This window comes from Canis lupus, chromosome 20 (assembly GCF_011100685.1).
Source record: "Canis lupus familiaris isolate Mischka breed German Shepherd chromosome 20, alternate assembly UU_Cfam_GSD_1.0, whole genome shotgun sequence".
In the NCBI taxonomy this organism is placed as follows: Eukaryota; Metazoa; Chordata; class Mammalia; order Carnivora; family Canidae; genus Canis; species Canis lupus.
This window is the reverse complement of record NC_049241.1, coordinates 7,228,328-7,256,017: the sequence shown is the minus strand read 5'-3', so window position 1 is coordinate 7,256,017 and position 27,690 is coordinate 7,228,328. Positions and strand designations below refer to the sequence as shown.

At 41.1% G+C, this 27,690-nt stretch overlaps 1 protein-coding gene and 1 long non-coding RNA gene across 8 annotated transcripts in view; one reads left to right on the top strand and one right to left on the bottom strand.

Annotated features, from left to right (window-relative positions):
- HRH1 (histamine receptor H1) overlaps window positions 1-21,338 on the top strand; it is a 74,861-nt gene extending 53,523 nt beyond the window's left edge. For all 4 annotated transcript variants that reach the window (XM_038565633.1, XM_038565632.1, XM_038565634.1 and 1 more), the window contains one exon: window positions 18,466-21,338. In XM_038565633.1, the coding sequence (XP_038421561.1) occupies window positions 18,501-19,964 (1,464 nt within the window). In that variant the 5' untranslated portion in view covers window positions 18,466-18,500 and the 3' untranslated portion in view covers window positions 19,965-21,338. The remainder of the gene's footprint in view (window positions 1-18,465) is intronic.
- LOC111091238 lies at window positions 243-27,232 on the bottom strand. 4 transcript variants are annotated; one of them, XR_005374591.1, is made up of 6 exons: window positions 27,214-27,232; window positions 21,486-21,718; window positions 17,822-17,918; window positions 12,760-13,004; window positions 11,994-12,137; window positions 243-1,833 (listed from the first exon to the last, which is right to left on the bottom strand). It is a non-coding gene; the product is annotated as an uncharacterized LOC111091238 (long non-coding RNA). The 4 variants fall into 4 exon arrangements; XR_005374589.1 differs by lacking the exon at window positions 243-1,833 and adding an exon at window positions 4,873-6,542; XR_005374588.1 differs by lacking the exon at window positions 243-1,833 and adding an exon at window positions 9,816-10,538.
- Between the last annotated feature and the right edge of the window lie 458 nt (window positions 27,233-27,690).

Genomic DNA, 27,690 nt, shown 5'->3' with positions numbered 1-27,690 from the left:
CCAACTCTTAATTTCAGCTGAGGTCTTTATCACAAGGTCATGAGATGGAGCCCTGTGTCAGGCTCCATGCTCAGTGGGGAGTCTGCTGGAGAGTCTCTCTCACCCACGTTTTCAGAAAGATTATCTGCCCCCTCTAAAAAAAAATGTGGATGATAATAACAGCTCCTTCATGATGGGGTTGCTGTGAGGATTAAATGAAGCTATGCATAACAAACTCTCAGCTTCAATAGATGTAGCTCATATTTCCAGAGTTTACAGATAAGGCGATGGTGGGAAAGAAGCATTCCAGACAAAGGCACTGCCCAGGCACAGTGCCAGAAGGGCAGACAGGCAGCTTGCACAGGACACTCCGTCTGCTGATGCCAAGAGCACTGGAAAGGAAGGTGTGCTGGCAAATGCCACAGGAAGGTGGATCCAGGTGGCAGTAGGGCTCCTCTCATCCCAACTGAGGACTTGGGCCCCCCAGACTCATTTATTAGCTCTCATCATTTTCTTATAGGACCCTTAGGATTTCCTTGATACAAGATCCTGTCATCTGCAAAGAAAGAAGTTTTATTTCTTCCTTTCAAATCTGTATACCTTTATTGCATTCTCATGCCTAATTGCTGGGCTGTCTTTAAATCCTTTTATTTTTTGACTAGGTGAGAACCAGGCCTGGCTGGGGTCAGAGGGAGGGACAGACTACCCTTTGGAGAGCTGGCCAGATATAACCATGTGAGTGCCAGGGCAGATCTCTCAAGCACCACTGTGACATGCACTCCCAGGCTAGTGAGCAGAGGGGAGAACACTGGGAAATGCTTTTCTGTAGCACTCATAGCTGGAGCATATTTCTAGAGCTTTCAGTAACTGTTTATTGAGCAGCTCCCTGGTTCTTGGGAGGACACAGAGATGACTCAGACTTAAATTTGGCGCCTACGGTCTAATGAAAAAGTCTGCTTAGTAATTACGGAATTACAACCCAACTTGACAGGGGTTATAAGAGAGGTCTCTACAAAGTTCAGAAAAACCCTGAAGAAGGAAGCCAATGAACCCTTCTCATGGAATTGAGAAAGACTTAAAGGAAGTGACATCAGAGCTCGTTGTAAAGAATTAATTGAATGTGTTCCTTTCCTCAGACTGAGAGAGAAGGACCAGGGATCCCAGATGGAACAGTGTTTGCAAATGTAGGGGTTTGTGAGAGCCAGGCCTTTGGAGGCAAAGTGGAGCCCCACAAGAGGAGGCTACATGGGAAATTGGACCCAGATGGAAAAGGCTCTTGTGTGAGGTCAAAGATTCTAACATGCCACTAACCACTGCCTGGCCCTTTCTCCTGGTTTCCCGAGTAGAATCTGTTTTTGAATGCTTGTCTCTTGGGCTTCTGTGGTGCTGATTGGAGTAATGGGAAAATAAGAGAAATCAATGGGAAGATGAAGTAGATTTATGTAACAAATGTAAGGTACCACTCAATAGGTCAGAAAGATCAGAGTGTAGATGGGAGAAAGAACACAAGTGGGGACCAATGCAAGCTACAGTTTTTGAGGGGAGAAGGGGAATTCAATGGCAAACAGCTGACATAGAAAGTGACACAATAGGGTAGTAGATGGGGGAAGAGGTGCTTTAGTATTGATTGATTGATTGATTGATTGATTGCCTCTTTAGGAGTCTTCAGTAAAGGTTTAAGTCATTTTCTGTTTTCTTCCTGGATGTTGGACTTAAATTTCTTCTGATTGTAGTACCATGGTTAGACTGGACACAAGACAGCCCAGTTTCATTTGGTTTACCCTTGTCTATGCAGCGGGGTCATCCTCTGTATCTCTTTTGTGGTCTCACAGCCATAGCAAGCCATTAGAGTTTCTGTAGGAAAAAGAGGCGATTGGATGGATATGTGGTTTTCAGAAAGATTATCTGGCTTCTGCATGTGGGATGGGCTGAGGGGACCCAGATCAGAATCAGGATGACCAATTCGGAAGCTGTTGAACAGTTGAGCAGAGATATTATCAAAGTCTGAACCAGAATAGCAGTGACACAAAGGGTCATTATCTCTGCTTCTCAGTAATCTGTGGTACAGATCTTAAAGCAGCTCTAAGTATGAGAGGACAGCAATTGGAAAGGAAATTCTCTTTAAGTGTGAAGCAATTTAGAGCTTAATCATATCCTAAGGTCTTAGATTTACTTTATGTAAATATACACCCAGAAAGCAGTTTATTTAAGTAGAGTAGGGTTTCACCTGTGAGACTCAACTGACTCTGCCACCTGTGAGACTCACCTGTCACTTCTGCAGTGCTTGGAGAGATCTAGACTGGACCACTTTTTGGTGTGTAGACTCACTGATACCCTCCAGGAACTTTCTGTCGGGAATTTATGGAGTCTGTCCTTCCATTTGCCAAAGGAAGCAGCTAGAAGTAAAATTTGCTGTCTGTCCATGGAGAGATGGTTGCTGTTGGTACTGGCCAATTAACCAGCAGGACAGAAAGTTCTTGGGCAAACAAGGACACAGACCCAGCTTTCCCAAAGGCACATTAGAATAGGGGGAGAAGTGGGAGTCTTGCTCATGTTTCCATCTCCAGCAGCGTGGCCTAGCATAACACCTGCTACTGCATTCTTGCTTAATTAATAGTTCCTGAATATATTAATGAATTAGCATAACATGAAACCCTGAAAATGGTCATGTTGGGTCAGGACAGTGATGTGTTAAAAGAATTCATCCATTCACTCATTCATCATTATTGAGCTCCTCCTACCATTTAGCTTTGGGTTAAGCAATGGTTCACAGTCTTGGCTGTGTTTGGAAAGTTTTCAAAAATCCTGATACACCAAACGAAGAAAATCAGGATCTTGTCTGAGGGTGGGAGCAGGATATTTGCTTTTTTTTTTTTAAAAAAAAACTCCTCATGGGATTCTAATGTGTAGCCATGGTTAATAACCTCTGAACTAGGTACCAGAATAATAGGTCACTATCATATTGTCCCTGCCCTTGTAAGGGTCAAAGTCTAAGTGAAAGATACCTAATGTGTTCATTCATTCATTCATTCATTCATTCATTCATTAGAACGCAGAGCATTAAATGCCTTAATAGAGATATGGGGGATGCCTACATGGCTCCATCAGTTGAGGATCTGACTCTTGGTTTTAGCTTAGGTCATGATCTCAGCATTATAATTTCAAGCCCCACATCAGATTCTGTGCTCAGCAGTGGAGAGAGGGGAGAGTCTGCTTAAGATTCTCTCTCTCCCTCTCCTCTGCCCCTCCTGTCCCCCACCACCCCCACTCACACATGTGTGCATGCTGCCTCTCAGATAAATCTTTAAAAAAAGATACAAATATGGAAAAAATACTGTGGGAACCCAGAGGAAGAAACGACTTAGATGTGGCAATAGGGTATAGGAAAGCTTCAAAGAGGAAGGAACTTCTAAGATGAGTTTTGTATGATAAATAGAGATTCAGAGGTGCCTGGTTGGCTCAGTCAGAAGAACATGCAACTCTTCATCTTGGGGTCATGAGTTTGAGCCCCACATTGATATAGATGACATAAATAAATAAACAAACTAACTTTTTTAAAAAAGAAGTTCATCATCCTCCTTCCTTCTTTCCCTCCCTCCCTTCCTTCTAGCCTTCCTCCCTTCTTCCTCTTTTCTTCCCATATTCTTTTTAAAGATTGATTGGTTGATTGATTGATTGATATTAAATAGCATGCATGAGCAGGGAGAGTGGCAGAAGGAGAGGGAGAAAGAGAGAGAGAGAGAAGCAGACTTTCCACAACCCTGAGATCATGATCTGAGCCAAAATCAAGAGTTGGATGCTCAACTGACTGAGCCACCCAGGTACTCCGCTTTCCATCTTATCAACCTTTATCAACCATCCCCCTCTTTCTCCTTCTCATCCTTCTCACCTGGTTGTTGCAGGGCAGCCTATCAAATAAGCCCAGAAGGAGAAAATAGTATGCAAAAATGAGGCCCCCACTCTGAAGGAACCTCCTCTCCCAGGAGGAGGAAATAACATGTGCAGATCCCAAGGCTGAAAGAACCTGAAGTGTCTGGGGACTGTGGCTTCATTTTTACTGGAGTATAGTGGATCAGACATGAGGGAAATATCATGCCAGTCGTCAAAAGAGTTTGAACTTTTACTAAAGGCATTTGGGAGCAAAACGATCCTGTGATGAGATTTAAAACAATGCTTATCACATTTTAGGTGGTACCTGATATGACTATAAATTGTACACAGTCATGACATTGATTAATATTGACTCACACTGGTTTTTGATTCTTTTGGTTACCTGCAAGAGAGTCTCAATTTAGCGCTGGTAGATCTTTAGTACCCACATTATAAGTACTCATGTTTTGTTTGTTTTTTTAATGAAAAGCAAAATATCTGGCTAGAATTTAATCATCTTGTTTTGTTTTCATCCTGTTTATTCTTATGGAAAGCTTCTATAGACGACAAAAAAATAGGTGACTGGATTTTCATATGTGATAGTAAAATAAACTTAAGCTTAAAAAAAGTAGGTCTATATATATATATATATATATATATACACACATATATATATAATATGTATAAAAAGGAAATAATGGTATAAGATATGCATAGACCCAGCAAAGATTGCAAAGATTACAATGGGAGTAGGTAAGTAACTGATGTAGAGATCCAATTAATTAATTTTTCATTTTATGGGTCATGCTTTTTGTGTCAAGTCTATGAACTCTTTGTTTAGCCCTGGACCCTGAAGATTTTCTCTAAGGAGTTTTTCTACAAGTTTTATAGTTTTATTTTTTAAGAGCTTTTATTTATTTGAGGAAGAGAGAGATAGAGGAGAGAGACAGAGAGAGATCCTGAGCAGGGGGGAAGGGCACAGGGAGAAGCAGACTCCCCACTGAGCAGGGAGCCAAGGCAAGGATCAATACCAGGACCCTGGGATCATGATCTGAGCTGAAGGCAGACACCTAACCGACTGAGTCACCCAGGTGCCCGTTCTTTGTTTTACATTTAAGTCTGTGAACTATTTTTGAGTTAATTTTCTTATGAAGTATGAGGTTCTGAGTGAGGTTCAGTTTTTTGCCTATCGATGTCTAACTGTCTAGCACCACCTTTTGAAAACACCCTTTCCCCAGTTAAACTGATTTTGCACCTGTGTCAAAAGTCTCTTGGGCTTATTTGTGCAGGTCTGTTTCTTGATTCTCTATTCCATTCCATTGGTCTGTGTCTACCCTTCTACTGTCTTGATTACTGTAGCTATATAATAAGTCTTGAAATCAAGTAGCCTAATTTCTCCCATTTTATTCTTCTTTTCAAAAATCATTTTAGCTATTCTAGTTCCTTTGTATTTCCATATATATTTTAGAATGGTGTCATCCATATCTATAAGACACTTGGCTGAGATTTGGATAGGGATTGCATTAAATCCATACATCAGTTTAGGAAGAGTTGACACATTAATATGCTGAATCTTCTAATCCATAAACACTGTGTATCTCATTTATTTAAATATTTTATTTCTTTCATCAGCATTTTGTAGTTTTCAGCATATAAGCCTTGTACAAATTCTTCTTCTGAGAATGTCTTGATTTCCCTTCATTTCCTAAGGATATTTTCACCAAGTATGAGATTCTGGGTTGACAGTTCTTTTCCTATGGCCTCTGAAAATAATTGTGTCACTTTCTTCTCATCTCTATATTTTCTGATGCGAAATCTACTGTCTTTCTCATTATAGTGAGGTGTTTTCTCTAGCTACTTTCAAGATTGTTTTCTTTGGAAAGCCAAATTTTTAAAAATTTTAAATTATTACGTATCCTGGTGTGGGTTTTGAGAGGAGGTCATCCTGTTTGAGGTTCACTCAGCTTCTTGATGAAGGTTTATGTCTCTTACTAAATTTAGAAGTTTTCTTCAAGTACCTCTTCATCCTTACCCTCTTTCTTGTCAACTTCCAGCACTAAGCCTACATGATGTTAAGTCTTTTGTTATATAGATCACTCTACAGATCTCTGGGACTCTGTCCTTCCCCCACTCCCATTCCAGAACTTCCTTCAGATGTTCAGATTGGGTAATTTCTGTTGTCCTCACTTCTGGTTCACTGATTGTTTCCTCTCTTGGTGTTGATCCCAACCATTGAGTTTTTGTTTCAGTTATCAAATTTTTTTGTTCTAAAATTTCCGTTTGGTTCTTCTTTTTTTTCTTCTGTTTCTTTGTCTGGAGTTTCTATTTTTTTTTTTTTCATTTGTCTCAAGCATGTTTCCATTTGCGTATTGAAGCATTTTTATGATGGTTACTTTAAAGTGTTTTTTGGGTCATCCTAGCATCCCTGTCATCTTGGCATTGGTATCTATTGATTGCTTTTAAAAATTCTGTATGAATTCTTCCCAGCTTTTCATATGAGAAATTATTTTCAACTGAAATGTGGGTGTTTTAGGTCGGCATTTGAGACTCTGGATAAAAGTCTTCTGTTTTATCTGTGTTCATGAGACACTGCTCTGGCAGGGGAAGCAAGAGGTGGTGGGATGAGGGTGCTCTTCCTCATTACTTGGAGGTGGGGGTAGAAGTCCAGGTTCCTTGTTCAGCTTCTTTGACACCTGAAGAGGGAGGGTCTTCATTACTCATGAGCAAGGACAAGTTCTAGCTCCCTACCAAGCCTCCAGGAATAACTCCCTGACTAGGAGGGGTAGAGGTGCCTCTCCTTACTGTTCTCCATGTGCCCTCCACTGACTTCGGGTGGGGGAGGGTAAAGGGGGAAGAGGGTGCAGGTTTATCTCCACCTGATGAGGATGGAAGTCCCTATTAGGGACTGTAGGGACACCACCCCAGTAGGAGGGTCAGTCACCTTGTAGCCTGACAACGATGGATATCTTGGCTCCACTTGGCTCCTCTGCTGGCCAGGATGGGAACAGGGCTCTAGTATTTTTTTTTTTTTTTTCTCTAGTATTTTCTGTGGAGTTAGGCTGAAAGTAGACTAGTTTTAGTCTAGAAGTTTTCTATTTTGCTAGGCTGTTCCTGGTCCTTTGGCTAGACACAACAGACTTTTGTTGGGGCTTTTTCTTTTTTTTCTTTTTTCTTTCTTTCTTTCTTTTTTTTTTTTTTTTTTTTTTTTTTGGTCTATGACCATTGGTGTTTCTGAGCTGCCAACCTTCATAACTCAAAGTTTCAGATATATATGGCCAAACAAAAACCCAGGGAATTCATCACTGTGTCATTCTTTGGGTCCTGGGATTCCTAGCTGATCTGCCTTTGCCTCTCCATCTTTTAGATTTGTCTCATATTAGCTTTAAATATAATGTTCAAGGTTTTTTTTAATTGTGTTTAGCAGAAAAATAGGAAAAAATACCTGTACTCTATCTTCCCTGAAACAGATGTCTCAGTATGTTTTAAAAGGTCTCCAGGTAGCCAAGGTTGAGAACCACTGGAATAGGCCATAAGTTCCATGAGCACTGGGGTTGTATCTGTGAAAGCCTATCACAACATCTGTGCCCGATGCCTCAATAAGGAGTTTTTGAATGGATGGATTGGTGGAAGGAAGGGAGGATGGTTGAATGGACGGATGGATGGGTGGGTGGATGAATGGGTGGGTAAATGAGTGCATATGAGAATGGAATGAGCAGCTAGACTGATTCACTCTCACCTGTGCTCCACTTTGCACAAACCTCGGCCTAGAGACAAGCCTGGCCCCAGCACCCGTAGGGTGCTTGGCCAGCAGGTGGCACTGAGGAGCCCCAGGTGAGGTGCTGGGACTGCCCAGCTGCGCAGTCAGGCAGGGGGTCACTTGACTGAAAGAGACAGACATTAAAGAAACTCCCAATTACCTAGGAACTCTCTCTTGCAAACATCTCATCTGCCTCTCCTTTTTCTTCTATCAGCTCTTTTATTTACTTCAATATCATAAATCATTCTTTTTTTTTCCTCAAGAAGAAAACAGCCTGGATAACTTTGGTCTTTGAAATGCCTTTCTCAAGGCTTAATCTCTGGGGATTTGGAACAAAAATAAAGCATTATTCATTGTGTCCTGAAATGATACGTGTATGCAGGCTGGGCCTGGTGTTGTGTACAGTGTCCTTGTCTAATGTTAGCACGGATGTTCATAGTTCTAATGCCATGAAATCTTTATTTTAAGCATATGTTACAGCTCTCTCTCTCTTACTATACTGAAAAGGTAAGTGGGTTAGGGCAGGTGGGTGTCACTTGGGCCATTAAGGGACTTGTTTTTCAGTCATCTTTGGATCTTAGTGTGGGGTACCAAGCCCTATAAACTCCAGAAGCCTGTTTTTTAAATTAAAATGGAAGCAAAAAATGATTCCTTTATCCTAAGGTCATCAGCACTGTGAGGATTCAATAAAGCAACATGGAAACCATCCTAGCCCAATGCTAGTATATAGGAAACCTTGGAAATACTACTTTTCTTCTCCTTCGTTGCTTTTCAATGTCAGAGGGTAAGAGAGGATGGAGCTGGACTTTTATATTTCTTTTGTTTGCCATAATAAAGGGATAATTACCCTTCAGCTTCCCCTTCCTGGCCTAATTTCAAAATCCCAGCCTGTCATACTAGGGATGGAGCATGGGAGAGCAGACAAACAAGTCCAAATTATATAGTGAGAGAAAATCATGGAGGCACAAGAAGAAAGAGTTGATATAGCTAAATCATGTCCACACTTGGGCTTCTAAGAATTAAGAAGTTATGTGTAACATCTCTCTGTGCCCTCTCTACAAGAAACTGTAAGATACATTTTATCTAAACTTAGTTCCAACTAAAGCTGTCTTTCTGCTAAGAGACTATTTTACTTTCATTCAAAGGACAATAGAATCTTGTAATTGATCCTGTTTTTCTTCTTTGCTCTGGCTCCTGGGAAGCTCAGAGTCAGAATTGTGGCCCAATTCTGGTGGCTCTTTAGGATCTAACCTGAGTTTCATCCTTATTTGGCTAACACTCCTTTATTTCCCTTTAAAAAATCCTAGTGCCTGGTAAGTATTTTAGGGAGTAATAGTAGTATACCCAAATAGGTTTTTAAAACAGACAGAGGTCTGGAAATCTAGACAGCCTCTTGCTTGTACCACTGAATTTTTTTTAATCAACTTTTTTGAGGTATAATTTATATACCATGAAATTCACCCATTCTGAGTAAATCATACAATTAAATTATTGTTAGTAAATGTCCACAATTGTATAATCATCAGAATTCAATTTTAGGACATTGCCATCACTCCTGAAGACTCCTTCCTGTTTCCACCCCCCCAGTCTCAGACAACCACTAATCTACTTTCTGTCTCTCTGGGTCTCCTATGCTAGACTTTTCCTGTAAGTGGAATCATACAGTGTGCTGCCTTTTGTGTCTAGCTTCTTTTACTTGCATGATGTTTTTCTAGTTTATCCATGCAATAGCATGCGTCAGCACTTTGGGTTTTTTTTATTGACAAATAATATTCCATTGCATGGACATATCATATTTTGATTATCCATTCGCCAGTTGATAAATATCAGAGTTGTTTCCACTTTCTGGCTATTATTAATAATACTAGAAACATTCACATGCAAATTTTTGTGCTGACAAATATCTTCAGTTCTCTTGAGTAGATATCTAGGTATGGAATCATTGGTTATTATGGTAACTGTATTTAACTGAGGAACTACCAGACTTTTCAACAGTGGCTGCGTCATTTTACATTCTACCAGTAGTGAATGAAGATCCTAATTTCTTGACATTCTCATCAATGCTTATTATTGTCTGTCTTTTAAAAGTATAGTCATCCAGTGGATGCAAAGTGGTATCTCATTGTGGTTTTGATTTGCATTTTCCTGATGACTAATGCTGTTGAGCATCTTTTCATGAGGTTCTGAGTCATTCCTATACCTTCTTTGATGAAACATCTATTCAGATCCTTTGCCCATTTTTAAATTGGGTTATTTGTCTTATTACTATTGAGTTGGAAAAGTTCTTTATATATTCTGGATACATCAGACATATGATCCAGCATATACAGGAGGTACAAATATATTCTCCCATTCTGTAGCTTCTTACTTTCTTAGTGGTGCCATTTGAAACACAAGAGTTTTAAATTTTGACAAAATCCAACTTGGCAATTTTCCCCTTTAATGGGCTATGCCTTTAGTGTTGTATCTGAGAAATCGTTGTCTGACTCAAGATCTCAAAGATTTTCTCCTATTATTTCTTCTGATAGGTTTAAGAGGTTTAGCTGTTACACTTAGGACTATTGTCAATTTTGAGTTAATTTTTGTGTATGGTGTAAGGGGATGAATGCCATGACTCCTGTGCTGGAATAACTAATCTCTCCATATGCAAAGATGAATCTAGACATAGCCCTTCTGGGTCAGATGATATCCTCTAGCCCAATCACGTGACTAGAGATCAGGTTTATTTGGTAAAAATTTGGCTGCCAGGGCCCACCCGTAGCTGGATGATGGTTCTCAGGGAAGGAAGCTTATGAGCTGTGGAAATACCCCAAGAGGAGTCTATTCCAGGGTCATTGTCTTATATTCAGCACTCCAGATTCTCTATGAACTAGCTTGACATTTCCAGCTTGGGGACAACAGGTCAGATCCTCAAATTTTGTTTTTGCTTGACCTGTGTTCAAGAAAACAATTGAATAATTGATGTTTTAAAACAAAAAGATTTCATGTAAAAATTCAGCTTTTATGCTTCATTTTAAAAATAGGCAGATCTGAGCCTGCAGTAGTAGTTGGTGGCGTCTGAGCAAGAGCTGTCCTCTTTAGACAGAATATACTCTACAGGTTGCCCCAGGCCCCACCACTCCCTATTTTTATTAAATTCCCCTCCCTGACTCTGTAGACATTTGAATGTGTACCTCCACCCCCAGAACAATCTTCAGGACCTTTCTCTGCCCACAAGGTCATCTACCTCTTGTATCTTACCCAGAGGCTAACACTTAACCCACCACTGCCCTAGACTCAAAGTCAGGCATGTTCCTGCAGTACGGGGTTCATAATGGGATTTTGCTATTTGCAGTCTGCTCTCTGTACTACGACCAGTGGCACTGATAAGCCTAGGTGTTTTATGGAAATTATGCCTTGGTAAGACTCAATTAGAATATGTAGTACTTGGGGTACTTTTATGCATGGCACTTCTCTCTCAGAGTTAAAGCAAAGAAACTAATGTTCAGACTTGATGAAAATAAGCTGCCAAGGCAAATGGTTCTCAGAGGGGAGAGCAGTTTGGAATGAGGAGTGGTGGGTGAGGCAATTTAGAATGTATCAAGAAAGGAATCCCAAATTCTTACTTTTCACTAAAGAAAATAAACAATGGGGCAGCCCCGGGTGGCTCAGCGGTTTAGCGCCACCTTCAGCCCAGGGCCTGATCCTGGAGACTCAGGATCGAGTCCCATGTCAGGCTCCCTACATGGAGCCTGCTTCTCCCTCTGCCTGTGTCTCTGCCCTTCTCTCTCTCTCTGTGTCTCTCATGAATAAATAAATAAAATCTTTTTAAAAAAAGAAAATAAAATAAACGATGTGCTAAGAATATGGAAGACCTTTCTTTAAAAAATTTTTTTCCCGATGGAATAAATCTATTTTATTTTATTTTTAAAAATGGATGCTGTTCCTATTTTTCCCCTTTATAAAACTAGGATGCTCTCAGTGTTGATATCTTGGGAAATGCCAAAGATAATAAACATCACTCACTACCCAGAGAAAACCACTGTTAATATAATGTAACAGAGACTCACCTTTGTGTAAACCTGATAATGGAATTGACATAATCCTGGTGAAACAATGTGCGTTGTAAATTTAACTTCATCATAAGCATTTTTGATATTACTAATGGCCCTGCATAAATGTGATTATCAATGACTGCATGATATTCTATTCTGTAGCTATCCCATAATATATTTAGTTCCCAGATGTTAGATTTCTTTCCTTCTATTGCCTATCATAAATGATGTTGCTGGAGGCATCCTTGTGCATAAATCTGTATTCATGTTTTTGATTCCCATGAGAGAAATTTCCAAAATAAAGTTTCCAGGAAAAAGAAGTTACTGATATTCATCAATAGCATAAATCTTACCTCCAAGTTTTGTTCGTTTAGACATCCTCGTGAAAAATAGGCAATTAGATCCTTCTCCATGCATCTCCTGCTGCTCTTCATTCGTGTCTTGCTTTTTCAGACCCCATCCAACAAGCTTCTGTTCTGCATCCCTCGTGTGCCAGCCTGGTGCCAGCATGGGAGAATGGCAGTGAATGAAAACGTGTGGGCTCTGTCATGAAGGAGGGTGTGTCCCTTGATGCTCATGCGTGTCTCATGTCAGAAACAGAAATAGTGGACACTTTCCATGTCCCAGAGGTGGTCCCTTTTTAGGTAGGGAGAATCAGCTAAAGAAAGAATGATAAGCTAGGTGATGTCAAGGGGAGTGTTAGAAACATTGTGGGGACTTAGATGCTTCAAGGCAAATGGTGCTCCCTTTGGGACAAACAACACAAGCAAAAGCAGAGAGGTGTAAAGAGCTTTCTTATCCCTTGTCCCCTGATGCCTTCCTGGGCTCATCGTTCCAACGATTCCCTCCCAGTTCCTTGAATTCAGCTCTGTACTTTTATTCTTTCTTTTCTTCATCCTTAAATTCCTTTTCCTTCCTCCTGGTGAACTTCTACTCATCCTTTGAAGCCCAGCTCACACATCACTCCTTCTCCAGTGTTCTTCCTGACATCTATATTCCACCTTGAGAGAGGCTGTTCCTCTCTCCTCTGTCCTGTCATCTGCTTTGATCTTACCTCAGTCATCATATTTGTCCCAGTTACATTCTAGAAGTTTTCATTTTTTGATGCTATTCACTTACCTTTTGTCTTTCTTCTCATGTTAACTGGAAAACTCCTTGAAGTCAGGGATCTGGTTTGGCTGTGTGTGATAGAAAACCTAAGTTATCCCAGAGGTAGAGAGTCCTGACTGAGTTGGAAGCTCTGCAGTCACCAAAGACCTCAGCTCTGTCCAAATTGCTGCTTCACTGTTGTCATTATGTGGCTCTTCCTCATGGTCCCAAGAAGGCTGCTTAAGCCATATTCATCCTATTGCCATTCCAGCCAGCTGGAAGAATGAAAGGCCAAAGAAAAGAACACATTCTCCATTTAAGGTTGCTTTCTGGAAGTTGCAAGCTACATTTCCATTTCTGTTTCATTGGAACTTAGTCACATGGTCATACCCAGCTACAAAGGAGCCTGGAAAATGTAGTCTCTATTCCAGGCAGCCATGTACTCAGAAAAAATAGAAGTCTATTCCCAAATAGAGGAGAACTGATACTGGAAGACTATGAGCAGTTTCTGCCACAGTGAAAAACAAGGAAGTTGGGATGATTCCCCTGAGCCAGACTGGGCCAGCTGTGGGATCGTTGTGTTATTCACCCAGAAATGGAAGAAAACAGCTACTATTAATTGACCACTTCCTATATGTCAGGCACTGTATGAGGTGCTTCTGCCCCATTTGAGAGGTGAGGAAACCTAAGACTTGGCAGAGTGAAATATCTTGCCCAGCTAAATAGGGCAGAAATAGGATCAAAGCAGAGGTTAACTGGTTTGCAAAGCTTGGGTTTTTAACCATTGCCCAATTCCTCCATCCAAGTGAGCTCGAGCTTTCTGTGGATCAGCATTGCTGAAATAGGATGGAAAGCAGGGAATATGAGGCCACTGGGTGCCTTCTTTAAAGTGTAGCATCTCTTCAAACCCACCAGTTCTTCTTGCCTCCCCTTCCTATCACAGAGATCCCTGCCTATTGGTCTCTTTTATCCAAAATCAACATCTGCAAGTTTTGTTTAGGTAAATAATTGCCCCTGAGAAAGAAGGAGTATTTCTAATTTGGAATCAGATCCAGGCCACCTCTTCTTGCATACCTCCCATGATGGGGAGCTTATTATCTATCAAGGCAATTCATTGAATTGTTAGATAACATCTATTTTTAGAAAGTCCTTTTTTACCTTGAGCAGTAAGCTATATTCTTTGGCAGTTCATGGTGTTTATTCTTCAATTAGACCAGTAGTTCTCAACTAAGGATTATTTTGCCTCCCAGTGGATCTCTGACAATGTCAAAGAGATATTTTTGGTTGTCATGACCAAGAAGAGGGTGAGGATACTATGGCATCTAGTGAGCAGAGGCCAGGGATACTGCTAAACATCCAACAATACAGGACAATCCTTCACAACAAGGAAATATCCAGCTCAAAATGTCAATAGAACAAAACCTGAGAAACAGTTAGATAGACTGAAGTTTGAACCTGGACTTCACCAGTCTCTTCCTAGCTGTGTGACCCTAGCTGTGTGACCCTGCATCGGTTGCTTCACCCCTCTGAGCCTGACCTGACCATTTCCTCATCTCTATCTTGAGGATCATCACAAGACCTCTCTATGGGCTTGTGGTAGCCATTTAATAACTGATATCTGAAAGGGCTTGACTCCTTACTGTCATAGCTGCTCCAGTCAGCATTCCCAGGATGTGGAAGATACACTGACTACCTCTGTTTACTTGCTGGCACATGGACCTGATTGGATTAGACTGTTTGTAATCACTCTGGAAAAAGTCCTGCTGCAGCTAATAGTTTTGGAATGGAGCCATTGCCTTAATTCAAAAATGATGGCTTGCTTATGCACATGAGCCTCTTAGAGGAATGGGGTTCATTTCTGCTTGTCACCCAGTCCTCATTACCTGGGGATTAGCAGAGCTTTCCTACCCCACTGCCTCAACTGACCCTCCCAACAGCCCAGGGAGGGAGGTAATGATGTTTTCCCTACTTTTCAGTTGAGGAAATTGGAGTCATGGCTGTTTACCCAAGCTCCACACAGTCCACCAAGTGACAGAGCCTGGGGGGGAACTCTCTTCTTCCATCACTTGCTTCTCTAGGGACACAGAGCTATAAAGAGTCTACAGGTGCCCACCATTTCTTCTCCAACTGGCCTGTCCAAAGTGCCTCTTCTAGCTTCCATTCTCTCAGAGCACACTATCGCTTGCATCATCTCTGTAGGCTTGGCTTTGATCCCAGAGAGGGTACCTCAGAACCCAACAGAGTCTGGGCAGCCCAAAGGGAGCATGACCTCCTGTGTAGAATGAGGTGCAGTGAGGATCCATGTCCCCAAATAATTCCTACGCTCAACTTGATATTCCTTTGGCACTTATAGAGAGAAAACCATTCAACCATCTATTTTTCAAAATGCAGATCCCTGAGGCAGGGGAAATCATCTTACATTAGTTACCTCATGGGGTAGGACATGTTCAGGGATTGTGTAAGAGCACCAAAGACAAGGAATGGCATATGGGCCTGTGACCCTGGCAGTCACACAGGCTATGTGCTCAAGAGGCCTCCTGTCTTGGTTTCATATTCTGCTGTTGCCATCTTGAAATTCTCTTTTTTTAACTTATATTTTTTAAGGATTTTATTTATTTACTCATTAGAGACACAGAGAGAGAGGCAGAGATGTAGGCAGAGGGAGAAGCAGGCTCCCTGCAGGGAGCCCGATGTGATACTCGATCCTGGGACTGCAGGATCACACCCTGAGCCAAAGGCAGATATTCAACTGCTGAGCCATCAGGTGTCCTCATCTTGAAATTCTAAATAATTGTTTAATTTTTAATTCTGCCCTGGGCCCTACAAATTACATAGCCAGTCCTGAGTTGGACATGAAGTTAATATTGATATGGCTGCTCCTGTTGACTTTTTGGGCACCCACTTTTCAGGGATCCCTTGGGCTTCCCCTTCCTTCCCTGACACCCCATCCTCCACCTCGCATTCCTCAGGGGAGCCAGGTGCCAAGATTGGTCTGCATACAGCAGGTGGTTGCTGCAGTTGCCTTTCCAGGAATCCTGAATTCCATAGCATCAGAAGACAAAAGTGGATTCTCTTGTTCTAGAGCAGATCACTGAGCTGAAATGAACCTTTCACCAGGAAATACCTGTTGAATGAGTAAGTTCTGAGCTGAGGTGCTTCATAGCACCCTGCCTCTCACTCACTTACTCATCCACTTAACAAATATGTATTGATCTTTTGCTTTTATGTTTATGCAAAATAACATGTCCAAGCTACAAAGGAGAACATGTGATAAAGAATCAAGCTTACAGTGATAGGTGAGGATAAACATATATATGCTACATTAATTTTCCCCAAGATTTTACTATGAAAATGTTTGATAAAATAGAAAATTTGGAAACATCTCCAAATGTTTAGGTAGGGTAAACACCTCTATATCTATCACTTGGGTTATAAATTAATATTTTGCTTCTTTCTGTTTTATTATATGTCTGTTCCTTTATCCCTTCTTCTAATCAACTATCCATCCAACTTGTTTTTTTCATTTCAAAGTAAGGTGCAGACTCAATAGATTCTCACCCCTAAACGCTTAATATCCAATGGTAATTTTTAGTTCAGTGATCTCAGTTCAATCATAACAACCTTTTTTTTTAGCCAAAAGGAAAAAATCAGTGTTTTTTATATAAAAATATCATTTTCTGTCAAATTATTGAATGACAAATAGTATGTGCACGGTGAAAAGAAATTCTCATTTCCCCTCTGTGTGCAATGAGACAAAGAGAGAAATGAGAGAAGAGAATTTTCCTCAAGTCAAAAAGGAAAATAGAGAAACGAGACACATCTATAGCAGAGAGAGTGGTTGGAGCTACCTTGGGAATACCAAGGCTATGGGAGTGTCTGGAGGAACTGCTTCCTGTTTCCTTCCAACCAAAATCGAAAATAAAATTGAGATGAACTTCCTTAGCCTCTTTCCTCCTTCTTGAGGTGGCTGCAATCTATTCCAAGGGATGTGAGCTTGGTCAGGGCTGAAGGTGAAGCTGCAAGGTCCTGGTTTGGGATGTGGAGGTGGAGAAAGAGAGAGGCTGAAGCTGTAGATTTGGAAGCTGTTATCTTCACAGAGCTGATGGCTGGGGTGGATGGGGGTGAGTGGGGAAAGCTCTCAGGCAGACATCAGAGAGTGACAGGAGCAGAGAGCAGGACTGGGTCACAAGAGCAGAAGGTGATGCTGTTCAGAGGAGGCACACTCAGAGAAGCTGGAGGGTTGCCCTGATGGACAGTTTGGAGCTGGAGGAGAATATGGAAAAATGCCTAAAGCAGACTCTAAATAGGATAACTGGAAAAGCCTTGAGAGATCACCTGTGCCACCTTTCACGTTTGACCCGTGAGGAAATAAAGACTGAGAGGTCACTCAAAATATCAGTGGCAGAGCTGGGGCAAAATCAATGCTACCCACGTGGTGCTTTTCCAGCAGAGTAACTCAAGGGTTCCTCTTACAAGGAACAAATAAATGTATTAGGGCCTTGCTTTTTATCATTAAAAAATCATTCAAATTTAGCTTTTTTCTCAAGAATTTATCTGGGTTTGTCTTAATGTGAAAGTAGTTTGTTTTTGCTAAATTATTGAGAGAGATTTGCACTCAGGGCTTCTCAGTTTTCTTCAAACTGTATCACTTTTTGATGAATATCAAAATCTCACAGCCTCTTCCAGAAATTTTAAGACCTACTTCTACCTCTCACCCCAGTTGAGGATCACCAATAACAGGATACAATGTGTTTTCAGTACAGCCTTATTAGCAAGGAAGGTTTTGTTACATATTACTTTGTATGGTTTATATAACGAAAAAAATTTCAAACACAAAAGCAAAATAAATTTAAAAGGTAAAATATGCTTTCTTAAACCACATAACTCTTCTCATTTGAGAACCATTAGTCTAAAGAGGTGCTAGTTTTATTTCCTGCTTTTTGTACCATTGTTATCTCCCCCATATCAGTTACAGATGCTTTTAGCTACAAGTGAACACTCCCACAACAGGTGACTTAAGCAAAGAAGACATTTCATTATTTCCCACTAAAAACCAATATTAAGGAAGTAGATTCCAGGGTTGGTTTAGCACCTTAGTGATAACAGGACTCTGAGTTGGTGTTTCAGTGGTTTTCTTAGCATTTCCCTGCTGTCCCCAAGATGACTGCCATAGTCCCAAGCATCACCTCCTGTCAGGAAGAAGGGGACAAGGAGAAGTAACACTTTTCCTGCTTTTGATCATTTGTCAGAGAGGAAGAACTTTCTAGAACCCTTGGCTCTGCCATGAGACTTCTGTATCTACTTTCTTTGCCACAGTCATGAGGCCTAGATCAGCCACTCCTAGATCAGCCACTGGCTAAGAACTAGAATGCCATGTCCAGCTAAGACCAGCCATAATGCAGCCCACCTTCCCAGAACACATGCAACATAGGACTTAAACTTTGCCTTGCTTTTGCCCAACTCCCTCACTAGAATGTAAACTCCATGAGGGCAGAGATTTTTGTTTTGTTCACTTCTGTATTCTCAATGTCCAGAAAAATGTCAGGAATTCACTGACTAGTCATTGAATAAGTGAAGAAATGAATGACTAAGGGAGAAGGTGATCTAGATTATAGGTAACCAGCAGTATCTATTACCCCCAACAGCATGCAACCCCAATTAGATCAACTTGATGGTACCAAGTGACTCTACTGATCTCCAAGGCTCTGATCTTAATCTCTGTGTCTCTCTTTCCAGGGAGGGAACCACAGCTGGAGGCTGCTCTTGTGCCAATGAACCTTCCCAATTCTTCCTGCATCTTCGAAGACAAGATGTGTGAGGGGAACAAGACCACCATAGCCAACCCCAAACTGATGCCCCTTGTGGTGTTCCTGAGTGCCATCTCCTTGGTCACAGTGGGACTCAACCTGCTGGTCCTGTATGCTGTGCGGAGCGAGCGAAAGCTACACACCGTGGGGAACCTGTACATTGTCAGCCTCTCTGTGGCAGACCTGATCGTGGGAGCTGTTGTCATGCCCATGAACATCCTTTACCTCCTCATGTCCAGGTGGTCCCTAGGCCAGCCTCTCTGCCTATTTTGGCTTTCTATGGACTATGTGGCCAGTACAGCATCCATTTTCAGTGTCTTCATCTTGTGCATTGATCGTTACCGCTCTGTCCGGCAGCCCCTCAGATACCTGAAGTATCGTACCAAGACCCGAGCATCAGCCACCATCTTGGGGGCCTGGTTTCTCTCCTTCTTGTGGATTATTCCCATTCTGGGATGGCATCACTTTATGTCACAGACCTCAGGACACCGGGAAGACAAGTGTGAGACAGACTTCTATGATGTCACCTGGTTCAAGATCATGACTGCCATCATCAACTTCTATCTGCCCACCTTGCTCATGCTCTGGTTCTATGCCAGGATCTACAAGGCTGTACGGCAGCACTGTCAGCACCGAGAACTCATCAATGGATCCCTCCCTTCCTTCTCTGAACCTAAGCTGAAGCCAGAGAACCCCAAGGCAGGGGCCAAGAAACCAGGGAAGGAGTCTCCTTGGGAATTTCTGAAAAGGAAGTCAAAAGATGCCAGTGGTGAGCCTGTCTTGAAGCCACCATCCCAAGATTCAGAGGAGATGAAATCCCCAAGTGTCTTCCGTCAAGAGGAGGACAGAGAGGTGGACAAACTCCAGTGCTTTCCACTTAACATTGTGCAGGTGCAGACTGAGGCAGAGGGGAGTGTCAGGAGTTACGTAGCTATCAACCAGAGCCAGAGCATGCTTGAGATGGATGAACAGGGTCTGAACATGCGTGGGGCCAATGAGACATCAGAGGATCAGATCCTAGGTGATAGCCAGTCTTTCTCTCGGACAGACTCAGACACCCCCACAGAGTCAGGATCAGGGAAAGGGAAACCTAGAAGTGAGTCTAGCACAGGCCTGGATTATATCAAGTTCACTTGGAAGAGGCTCCGCTCACATTCAAGACAATATGTGTCTGGGTTACACATGAACCGAGAACGAAAGGCTGCCAAACAATTGGGTTTTATTATGGCGGCCTTCATCCTTTGCTGGATTCCTTACTTCATCTTCTTCATGGTCATTGCTTTCTGCAAGAGCTGTTGCAATGAGCGTGTGCACATGTTCACCATCTGGCTGGGCTATATCAACTCCACGCTGAACCCCCTCATTTATCCCTTATGCAATGAAAACTTCAAGAAGACATTCAAGAAAATTCTGCACATTCGCTCCTAAGGGAGGCGACCAGGGGTTGCAACCAAAGTGACACTTAGGATGGTCCCGAAGAAAACAGAGGATGAAGGCCTGTGAGTTGCCAGGCACCTGGGCTTTCTGGAGTCAGAAGAATAGTCTTAAAGACTAGGTAACTTAGAAAGTTCTTAGGCACCATTGACAGAACAGCAGATGGCAGTGGTCAACAGAGAGAGCAGGATGTATCCAAGACAATCGGATCTGGATGAGTTCTCCTGCTCCTCAGGAAATGTGAGAGCCTCAGACTCTCAATGTAATTCAAGCTTGCAGACTGGAATTAATTGGAAACTGAAGGGACACATGGAGAGAGTTTTACTGCAGAATTAGATGGAATTCTCAAGCCTTCCTGGAATGGAGTTATAGGACTGTGCAGAGACCTTACATATGCGGATAGATGCTGTCCCTTTCCAGGGGTCACCTTGATAGGCATTGACAGCTATTCCATCGTGACTGTCACTTCTCAGAACACCTGTCCTCTGAGGCTCTTCTACAGTTTTCTCCAGAACCAGTGTCTGAACCACGTTGGAAATTCTACCTTATTGTTTCTCATTCCTACATATCTTAGAGTTGGTAGGACACTATGCAGCTTGATTGTTTTCAATCCCACATTCCTTTTGACTATTAACAAAATAGTGATAAAAGCTACCCTCAAAAGAAAGAGAAAAAGGGTGCTTTTTAATGGTTGCACAATAAAAAGCAAACAAAAAATGGGAATGGGGAGAAGAAAGCCATATTTCTTGAAGGCTGGGTCATGTTTATCTCATTTAAGCTCCATGACACCTCACCGCAGGAGGACGGTATTACTAGGGGAGCAGATTGAGGGACATAGCTAGTTATGTGAGGGAGCTAGAATGAAAATCCAGTGGGGTAGTGGGGCTGCGGCTCGTTGTAACACATTTCCTCCAAAAGGCAAAAATGTGTCCTGTTAAGTATACAACACACGCATGCACACACACACACTATTCCTGAGAGTGGTGGCAATTCTCAAAAGGATGTGTTGAGAGAAGGAACAGCTGACATAGAATATGCCTGAGGCTGCAGAAGGTGATACTTTGAAGGAACAGTTGCATTTTTATCTGTGAGTTCTGCTGTGTTTGTTGAAGAAGTCATCATGTTCTTTTATAGTTACAGTTCTTCAGTAAAAACTAGCAAAGTCATGGAAACATACAGTTTTCCTTGGGGTTTATATCTCAATCTGGTTGTGATTTATATTTTAAAACTTAATGGCAAGCTGTCATATATGTAGCAAAATGGAGTGCGTGTACAAGCTGGTATTTTGTGTCTTGTGTTCCTATTTGCATGATCTGTTACAATGACAGATTTTTACCTACCTAAAATATATTTGAAACTATACTGTTATGACTTTGATTTATTTAATTCTGCCTTTCTGAGTCTCTTGGACTGAAAAGATGTATTGAAACGTACTGTCAAATATTATGAGATCTAATACAGCGTTTCTCTTTGGTTTCTGGTCACATTCGTAAATGTCTTTAGAAAAGAACTTACTTTTTATAACAAGCTTCACTCTGCTTGACATCTCCCAAAGCTCTGCTTGCTCCAAACTTAGGAGAGCCAAAGAGACCTTTATCCTGGTTTTAAAAGCTGCAGCCAGTCTGCTCCCAGGTCAAAAAAGGTTTCTCAAGTGCCCATTATTTATGTTGATGTATGGTAGAGGCAACTAGTGAAGAGAAGTGTTTATGAGCTCTCACTTTGGGCTGAAGAGACTTAGGAATTTGAGCCTGACAAGAACAAGAAACAGTAATTATAAATGGTCAGAGCATAGGAAAACAAGACCCATGCATTATTGAATACAATATTTATGGTGTGTGCAGAGTGTCTGGTACACAGTGGGGACTCATATGTATTTTTTTCATATGTAGTTTTAAAAATACTGATCTTACTATGTGCGAGGCCCCATGCTTTGCCACCATGATCTAATTTAACCTATATGCCAATCTCATGAGGGAAATTTCTGTGTTTTTACAACTAGGCATATTGAGGCACAGAGAGAAATTGAGGAATGGGAAGGCAGACAGAAAAAGAGAAGTAGAAAGTGGCAGACAGAAAGAGCATAAACCGAGTGGCATAATACTAATACACACAAGAAAAATCTACATTCAAGAACATATTCTGCATCAATGTATTCAGAAGTTAAATATATTCAAAAGAAGAATAAACCATCCTTAGCTCTTGATAAATAGAAATTCCTTCAAACGATTCTCTAAAGACCACATGAAAACCAGTCAACAACTGCATCACATAAATCTTTAAAAGCTTGTGAAACTACTCCATATAATAGAAATTGCTATAGATCTTAGAAGTTGGTAATGTTAATAAAGTGTTCATTCAGAAAATCCATTAGTCTTCAGATTGGCCGTTTGATAGATTGGTCATTTGGCAACTTGGCTGGCAGACAATTGCTGATGTCTCTTTTGAAAATGGGCCTTCCAAAGGTAGACTTAAGTCCTAACACAGGGTAAAAAGGATGTTGAGGCTCTTTGGCTGAGATGCATTCTAAGTTCTGTAGAGAAATAATGCTGTTAAGATCCAATTTGCCAATATGTCATTCCACAGTTTCTTGAGCTTTCAAAGCCTAGGCTACGCAGCATATGGTTCCCATTGTGGGGAGCAGGTGCTCTCCTCAACTGAGCTGCAAGTCAAATGATGAAGGTGGATAGATCTGAATCACTGTTTCCTTGAATAAGTGTCATGGGCCTCATTGCCTTGCTGTGTCTGAGAATATTCTCTGCCTTTTTAAGGGTCCTGGTCTTGCATCTTTCATGATGCTCCATCATCTTGGTGCCCCAAGGCATGAACATCAGTTCAAAAGTCCAAAGCTTAGAGTGAAGAATCATCCTGTGTCTACCTCTACTGCAATTTACTCTGAACAGGTTGGGGTGGGGTGGGGTGGGGGCAGATGGCACACGTAGTACAAACATGATTGGAAGACCAACAGTTCCCAGAGAGGTGGAATCATTGTGAGCTGGGCAGAAACTCCAAAAAGGTGTTCACTGTAAGTATCTTGAAGTCCAGCAGAGGGAACAAGCTTATAAAGTACAAACATCAACCTATGCTCATATATGCCTTCACTCTATTGAGTGAAGCCTAAATATGGGTGGGTGTCATCCTACTGGGGTTTTTGAAAGTCAATTTTGTTGCATTGCACCAAAATTAAAATTAAAATGCACCCATTTAAAATGTAGAGGTCAATGAGTTTTGACAGATGTACAGACCCATGTCATCCCCATCTCAATCAAGATACAGAACATTTCCATCATCCCAAAAAATTCTTCATGTCCCTCTGTGCCCCAGACAACTACTGATCTGACTTCTAATCACTATGGATTAGTTGTGCTGATTGTAGAACCTTGCATAAATGGAATTATATGTAATTTTTTTGTCCATTTGTCAAAGATTTACCCACATTTCAACTGGGTTTATGATCATCATCATTATCATTGAAGTATAGCTGACATACGATGTTATATTAGTTTCAAGTGTACCATATGTTATTTGACAGTTCTGATTGAACTGGATCATCTGGATGATTACTGAATGCTCACACAGTAAATGTAGTCACCATACAACGTGATTATAACATTAATGACTATATTCTCTATGCTGTACTTTTCATTTCCATGATTTACTTATTTTGCAATTGGAATTTTGTACTTCTTAATCCCTTTCACCTATTTTGTCCACACCCCACCCTCCTCCTTCTGGCAACCACCAGTTTGTCTCTGTATTTATGAATCTGTTTCTGTTTTGTTTGCTTATTTGGTTTGTTTTTTAGAATACATATATAAGTGAAATAATATAGTATTTGTCTTTCTCTGACTTATTTTACTTAGCAAAATAGGTTTTTCCTAGGTCTTTTCATGTTGTTGCAAATAGCAAGATTTCCTTTTTTTTTTTTTACAGCTGAGTAATCTTCCAGTGTGTGTGTGAGTGTGTGTGTATGTATTATATCTTCCTTATTCTTTCATCTATCAGTGGACATTTTGGCTGCTTTTATATATTGGCTATTGTTAATAATGTTGCAATAAACATAGGGGTATATACATTTTTTCAAATTAGTGTTTTTGTTTTCTTTGAGTAAATGTCCAATGGTGGAATTACTGGATTAAATTTATTTTTATTTTTAATTTTTTGAGGAACTGCCATACTGTTCTCCACAGTGGTTGCACCAATTTATATTCCCACCAATGGTGCACAAGTGTTCCCTTTTCTCCAGGTCTTCACCAACACTTGTTATTTGTTTTTTTGTTGTTGTTGTTGTTTTCTTGATACTAGGCATTCTGATTGGTGTGAGAGGATATCTCACCATGGTTTTGATTTGCATTTCCCTCTCTCTCTCTCTCTCTCTTTTTTTTAAAGATTTTATTTGTGCATGAGAGACAGAGAGAGAGGCAGAGACACTGGCAGAGGGAGAAGCAGGATCCCTGTGGGGAACACTGATGTGGGACTTGATCCCAGGACCCTGGGATCAGGACCTGAGCCAAAGGCAGATGCTCAACCACTGAACCACCCAGGTGCCCTGCATTTCCCTCATGATTAGTTGATGTTGAGCATGTTTCCATGCATCTGTTGGCCTTCTGTATGTCTTTGGAGAAATGTCTATTCAGGTTCTCTGCCCATTTTTAATTGGATTATTATTATTTGTGCATGCATGCATGTGTGTGTGTGTGTGTTGAATTGTGTAAGTTCTTTATCTGTTTTGTATATTAACTCCTTATCAGATATATGATTTGCAAATGACTTCTTCCATTCATTGCCTTTTGTTTTGTTGGTGGTTTACTTTGCTGGGCAAAAACTTTTTTAAGATTTTATTCATTTATTTATGAGAGACACAGAGAGAGAGAGAGAGGCAGAGACACAGGTAGAGGGAGAAGCAGGCTCCATGCAGAGAGCCCGATATGGGACTTGATCCCAGGACTCTGGGATCATGCCCTGAGCCATAGGCAGACGTTCAACCGCCGAGCCACTCAGGTGTCCCAAAAGTTTTTTATTTTGGTGTAATAATAGTTTATTTTTGCTTTTGTTTCCCTTACCTGAGGAGACATTTCCTTAAATTCATTGCTAAGGCCAATGTCCAAGATATTACTGCCTATGTTTTAAGAATTTTATGGTTTCAGGTCTCATATTTAGGTTTTTAATTCAATTTGGGTTTATTTTTGTGTTTGGTGTAAGAAAGTGCTCCAGTTTAATTCTTTTGCATGTAGCTGTCCAGTTTCCCCAGCAGCATTTATTGAAGAGACTGTATTATCCCCATGGTATATTCTTGCTTCCTTTGCCATAGATTAATTGACCATATAAACATGAGTTTATTTTTGGGCTCTCTATCCTGTTCCATTGATCTATGTATTTTTTGTGTGTGTGCCAGTCCCATACTGTTTTTATTATTACAGCTTTGTAATATATCTTGAAGTCTGAGATTATGATACTTCCAGCTTTGCTCTTCTTTTTCAAAATCCACTTTGGCTATTTGGAGTCTTTTGTGGTTCCATACAAATTTTAGAAGCATTTTTTCTAGTTCTAAGAAAAATGCTATTGATATGTCAATTAAAATTGCATTGAATCTGTAGATTGCTCTGGGAAGTATGGACATTTTAACAGTATTAATTCTTCCAATCCATGACCATGGAACATCTTTCCATTTGTGTCATCTTCCATTTTTCATCAATGTCTTAGAGTTTTCAAAATATAGGTCTTTCACCTCATTGGTTATATTTATTCCTAGGTAATCTTTTTGGTGCATCAACTTTTGAAGACAGAGAAAGAATTACACAAGCAAAGGAAGTGTGAGGGTATTGATGGGGGGGGGGAGATTTATAGAATATGCTTAAAATATCAGAATTAGTTTGGTGTGACCCAAGTATGCAGTCTGAGGGGGCCATGGCAGGAGAGGAGCCTGCAATAAGGAAAGAATTTATAATAGTGAATTTTACCTGGTCCCTGTGCTCTTTAAAAAAAACAAAAAAATCCTTTTTCAACACGCTTTCTCTACTCTTTTGTGCTCTAGAAAGGGTTTACTGCAAATAAATATCCATTCCTGTATGACTTAAACTAAGACTCGTGGATACCTTCCTTGTGACAAAGCAAGACAGTCCTTCTGAATTGGTATTCTTTGCCTTATAAATGTTTAGCTGAACTACTTGTATCTGCTGATCAATCGAAACAAAATGCGTTGTTAACCAACTTTAGTTAAGCTTTGCCCATACCTTCCAGGCTCCTTATTTTTGACATACTCTCCACCTGAGTCACAACCCCTCCAGAAAATAGACTGACCTTAAGGTAAAACATTCTCTGATCTACTACTATCCAACCAAGCCACCCTTTCCTCCTACTCTCTCATACCCAGCTTTTTCTACCCTTTTTCACTCTTCCCTATTAAGGAAAAATTCTTTTTGCCTAACCCTTCAGACACTTGAAGATCTTTTAGTCAGAGGGGTCTCCCTATTACAAGAGGCCCTTCCCTCCCCTTATCCTTCCCCTTGCAATAATCCTTTCAAATAAAGTATCTCCTTACTAAGTCTGGATTTGTTTTCTTATTTGACAGAGTCAAACAGGCTTCCATTAGAATCCTATCCCCAAAGCTCTGTAACCTTCAACAAGCCACTTAACTTTTCCTAGTCTCTGTTCCTTTATGTGTAAAATGGGGACAATATGACACCTATGTTTCAGGAAATTTGTGGTGATTAGAAAATGTGAAATCCTGAAAACATGGGAGATAATAGTAGTCATTACTCTTGTTAGGAGTCTATTGAGCTACATCAGAGTCACTTTCATTCCTTATGAATGAATGGCCTTATATGTCACATTAAGTTTATACTCACTATTGTGTCTTCAATACCTGACCAATGCTTGGCATATGGTATATGCGTGATAAATAATTTGGAATGAGTAACTTTATCCCATCGACAGCAGGGAGCTATGGGAATATTGCCTAGTTTAGAAAGAAGAGGTTAAGGGGCACCTGGATGGCTCAGTGGTTCAGCCTCTGCCTTCTGCTGAGGTCGTGATCCCAGGGTCCTGGGATCGAATTCTGCATCTGGTTCCCCAAGGGAGCCTGCTTCTCCCTCTGCCCGTGTCTCTGCCTCTCACTGTGTCTCTCATGAATAAATACATAAATAAATCTTTAAAAAAAAAAAAGGGAGAGAACAGGTTAATCACTGACAATCTTTTTTTTTTTTTTTTTTTTTTTTTATCACTGACAATCTTCATGAGCTTTTACCTATTAAAATTCTCGTCTGGGGATCCCTGGGTGGCGCAGCGGTTTGGCGCCTGCCTTTGGCCCAGGGCGCGATCCTGGAGACCCGGGATCGAATCCCACATCGGGCTCCCGGTGCATGGAGCCTACTTCTCCCTCTGCCTGTGTCTCTGTCTCTGTCTCTCTCTCTCTGTGTGACTGTCATAAATAAAAAATAAAAAAAAAAAAAATTAAAAAAAAATAAAATAAAATAAAATTCTCGTCTGTCTCCACACCTCCTCCTTAATGACGCCTGGGATATGTCTGATGGTGTCTGTCCTGGAAAATGGAAATGATCCTAATTCCTCTACACATTCCCACCGCTGATAAACCGGCTCATCACACCTAGCTCAGCTCTCCCTGGAGCCCCTCGCCCACCTCCTGACCTCCTGACCTCCTGACGCTCCGCCTTCCGTGCAACTCAAGCTCCTCCCACTCAGCCGGGTGTAGGGGCTCGTTTAC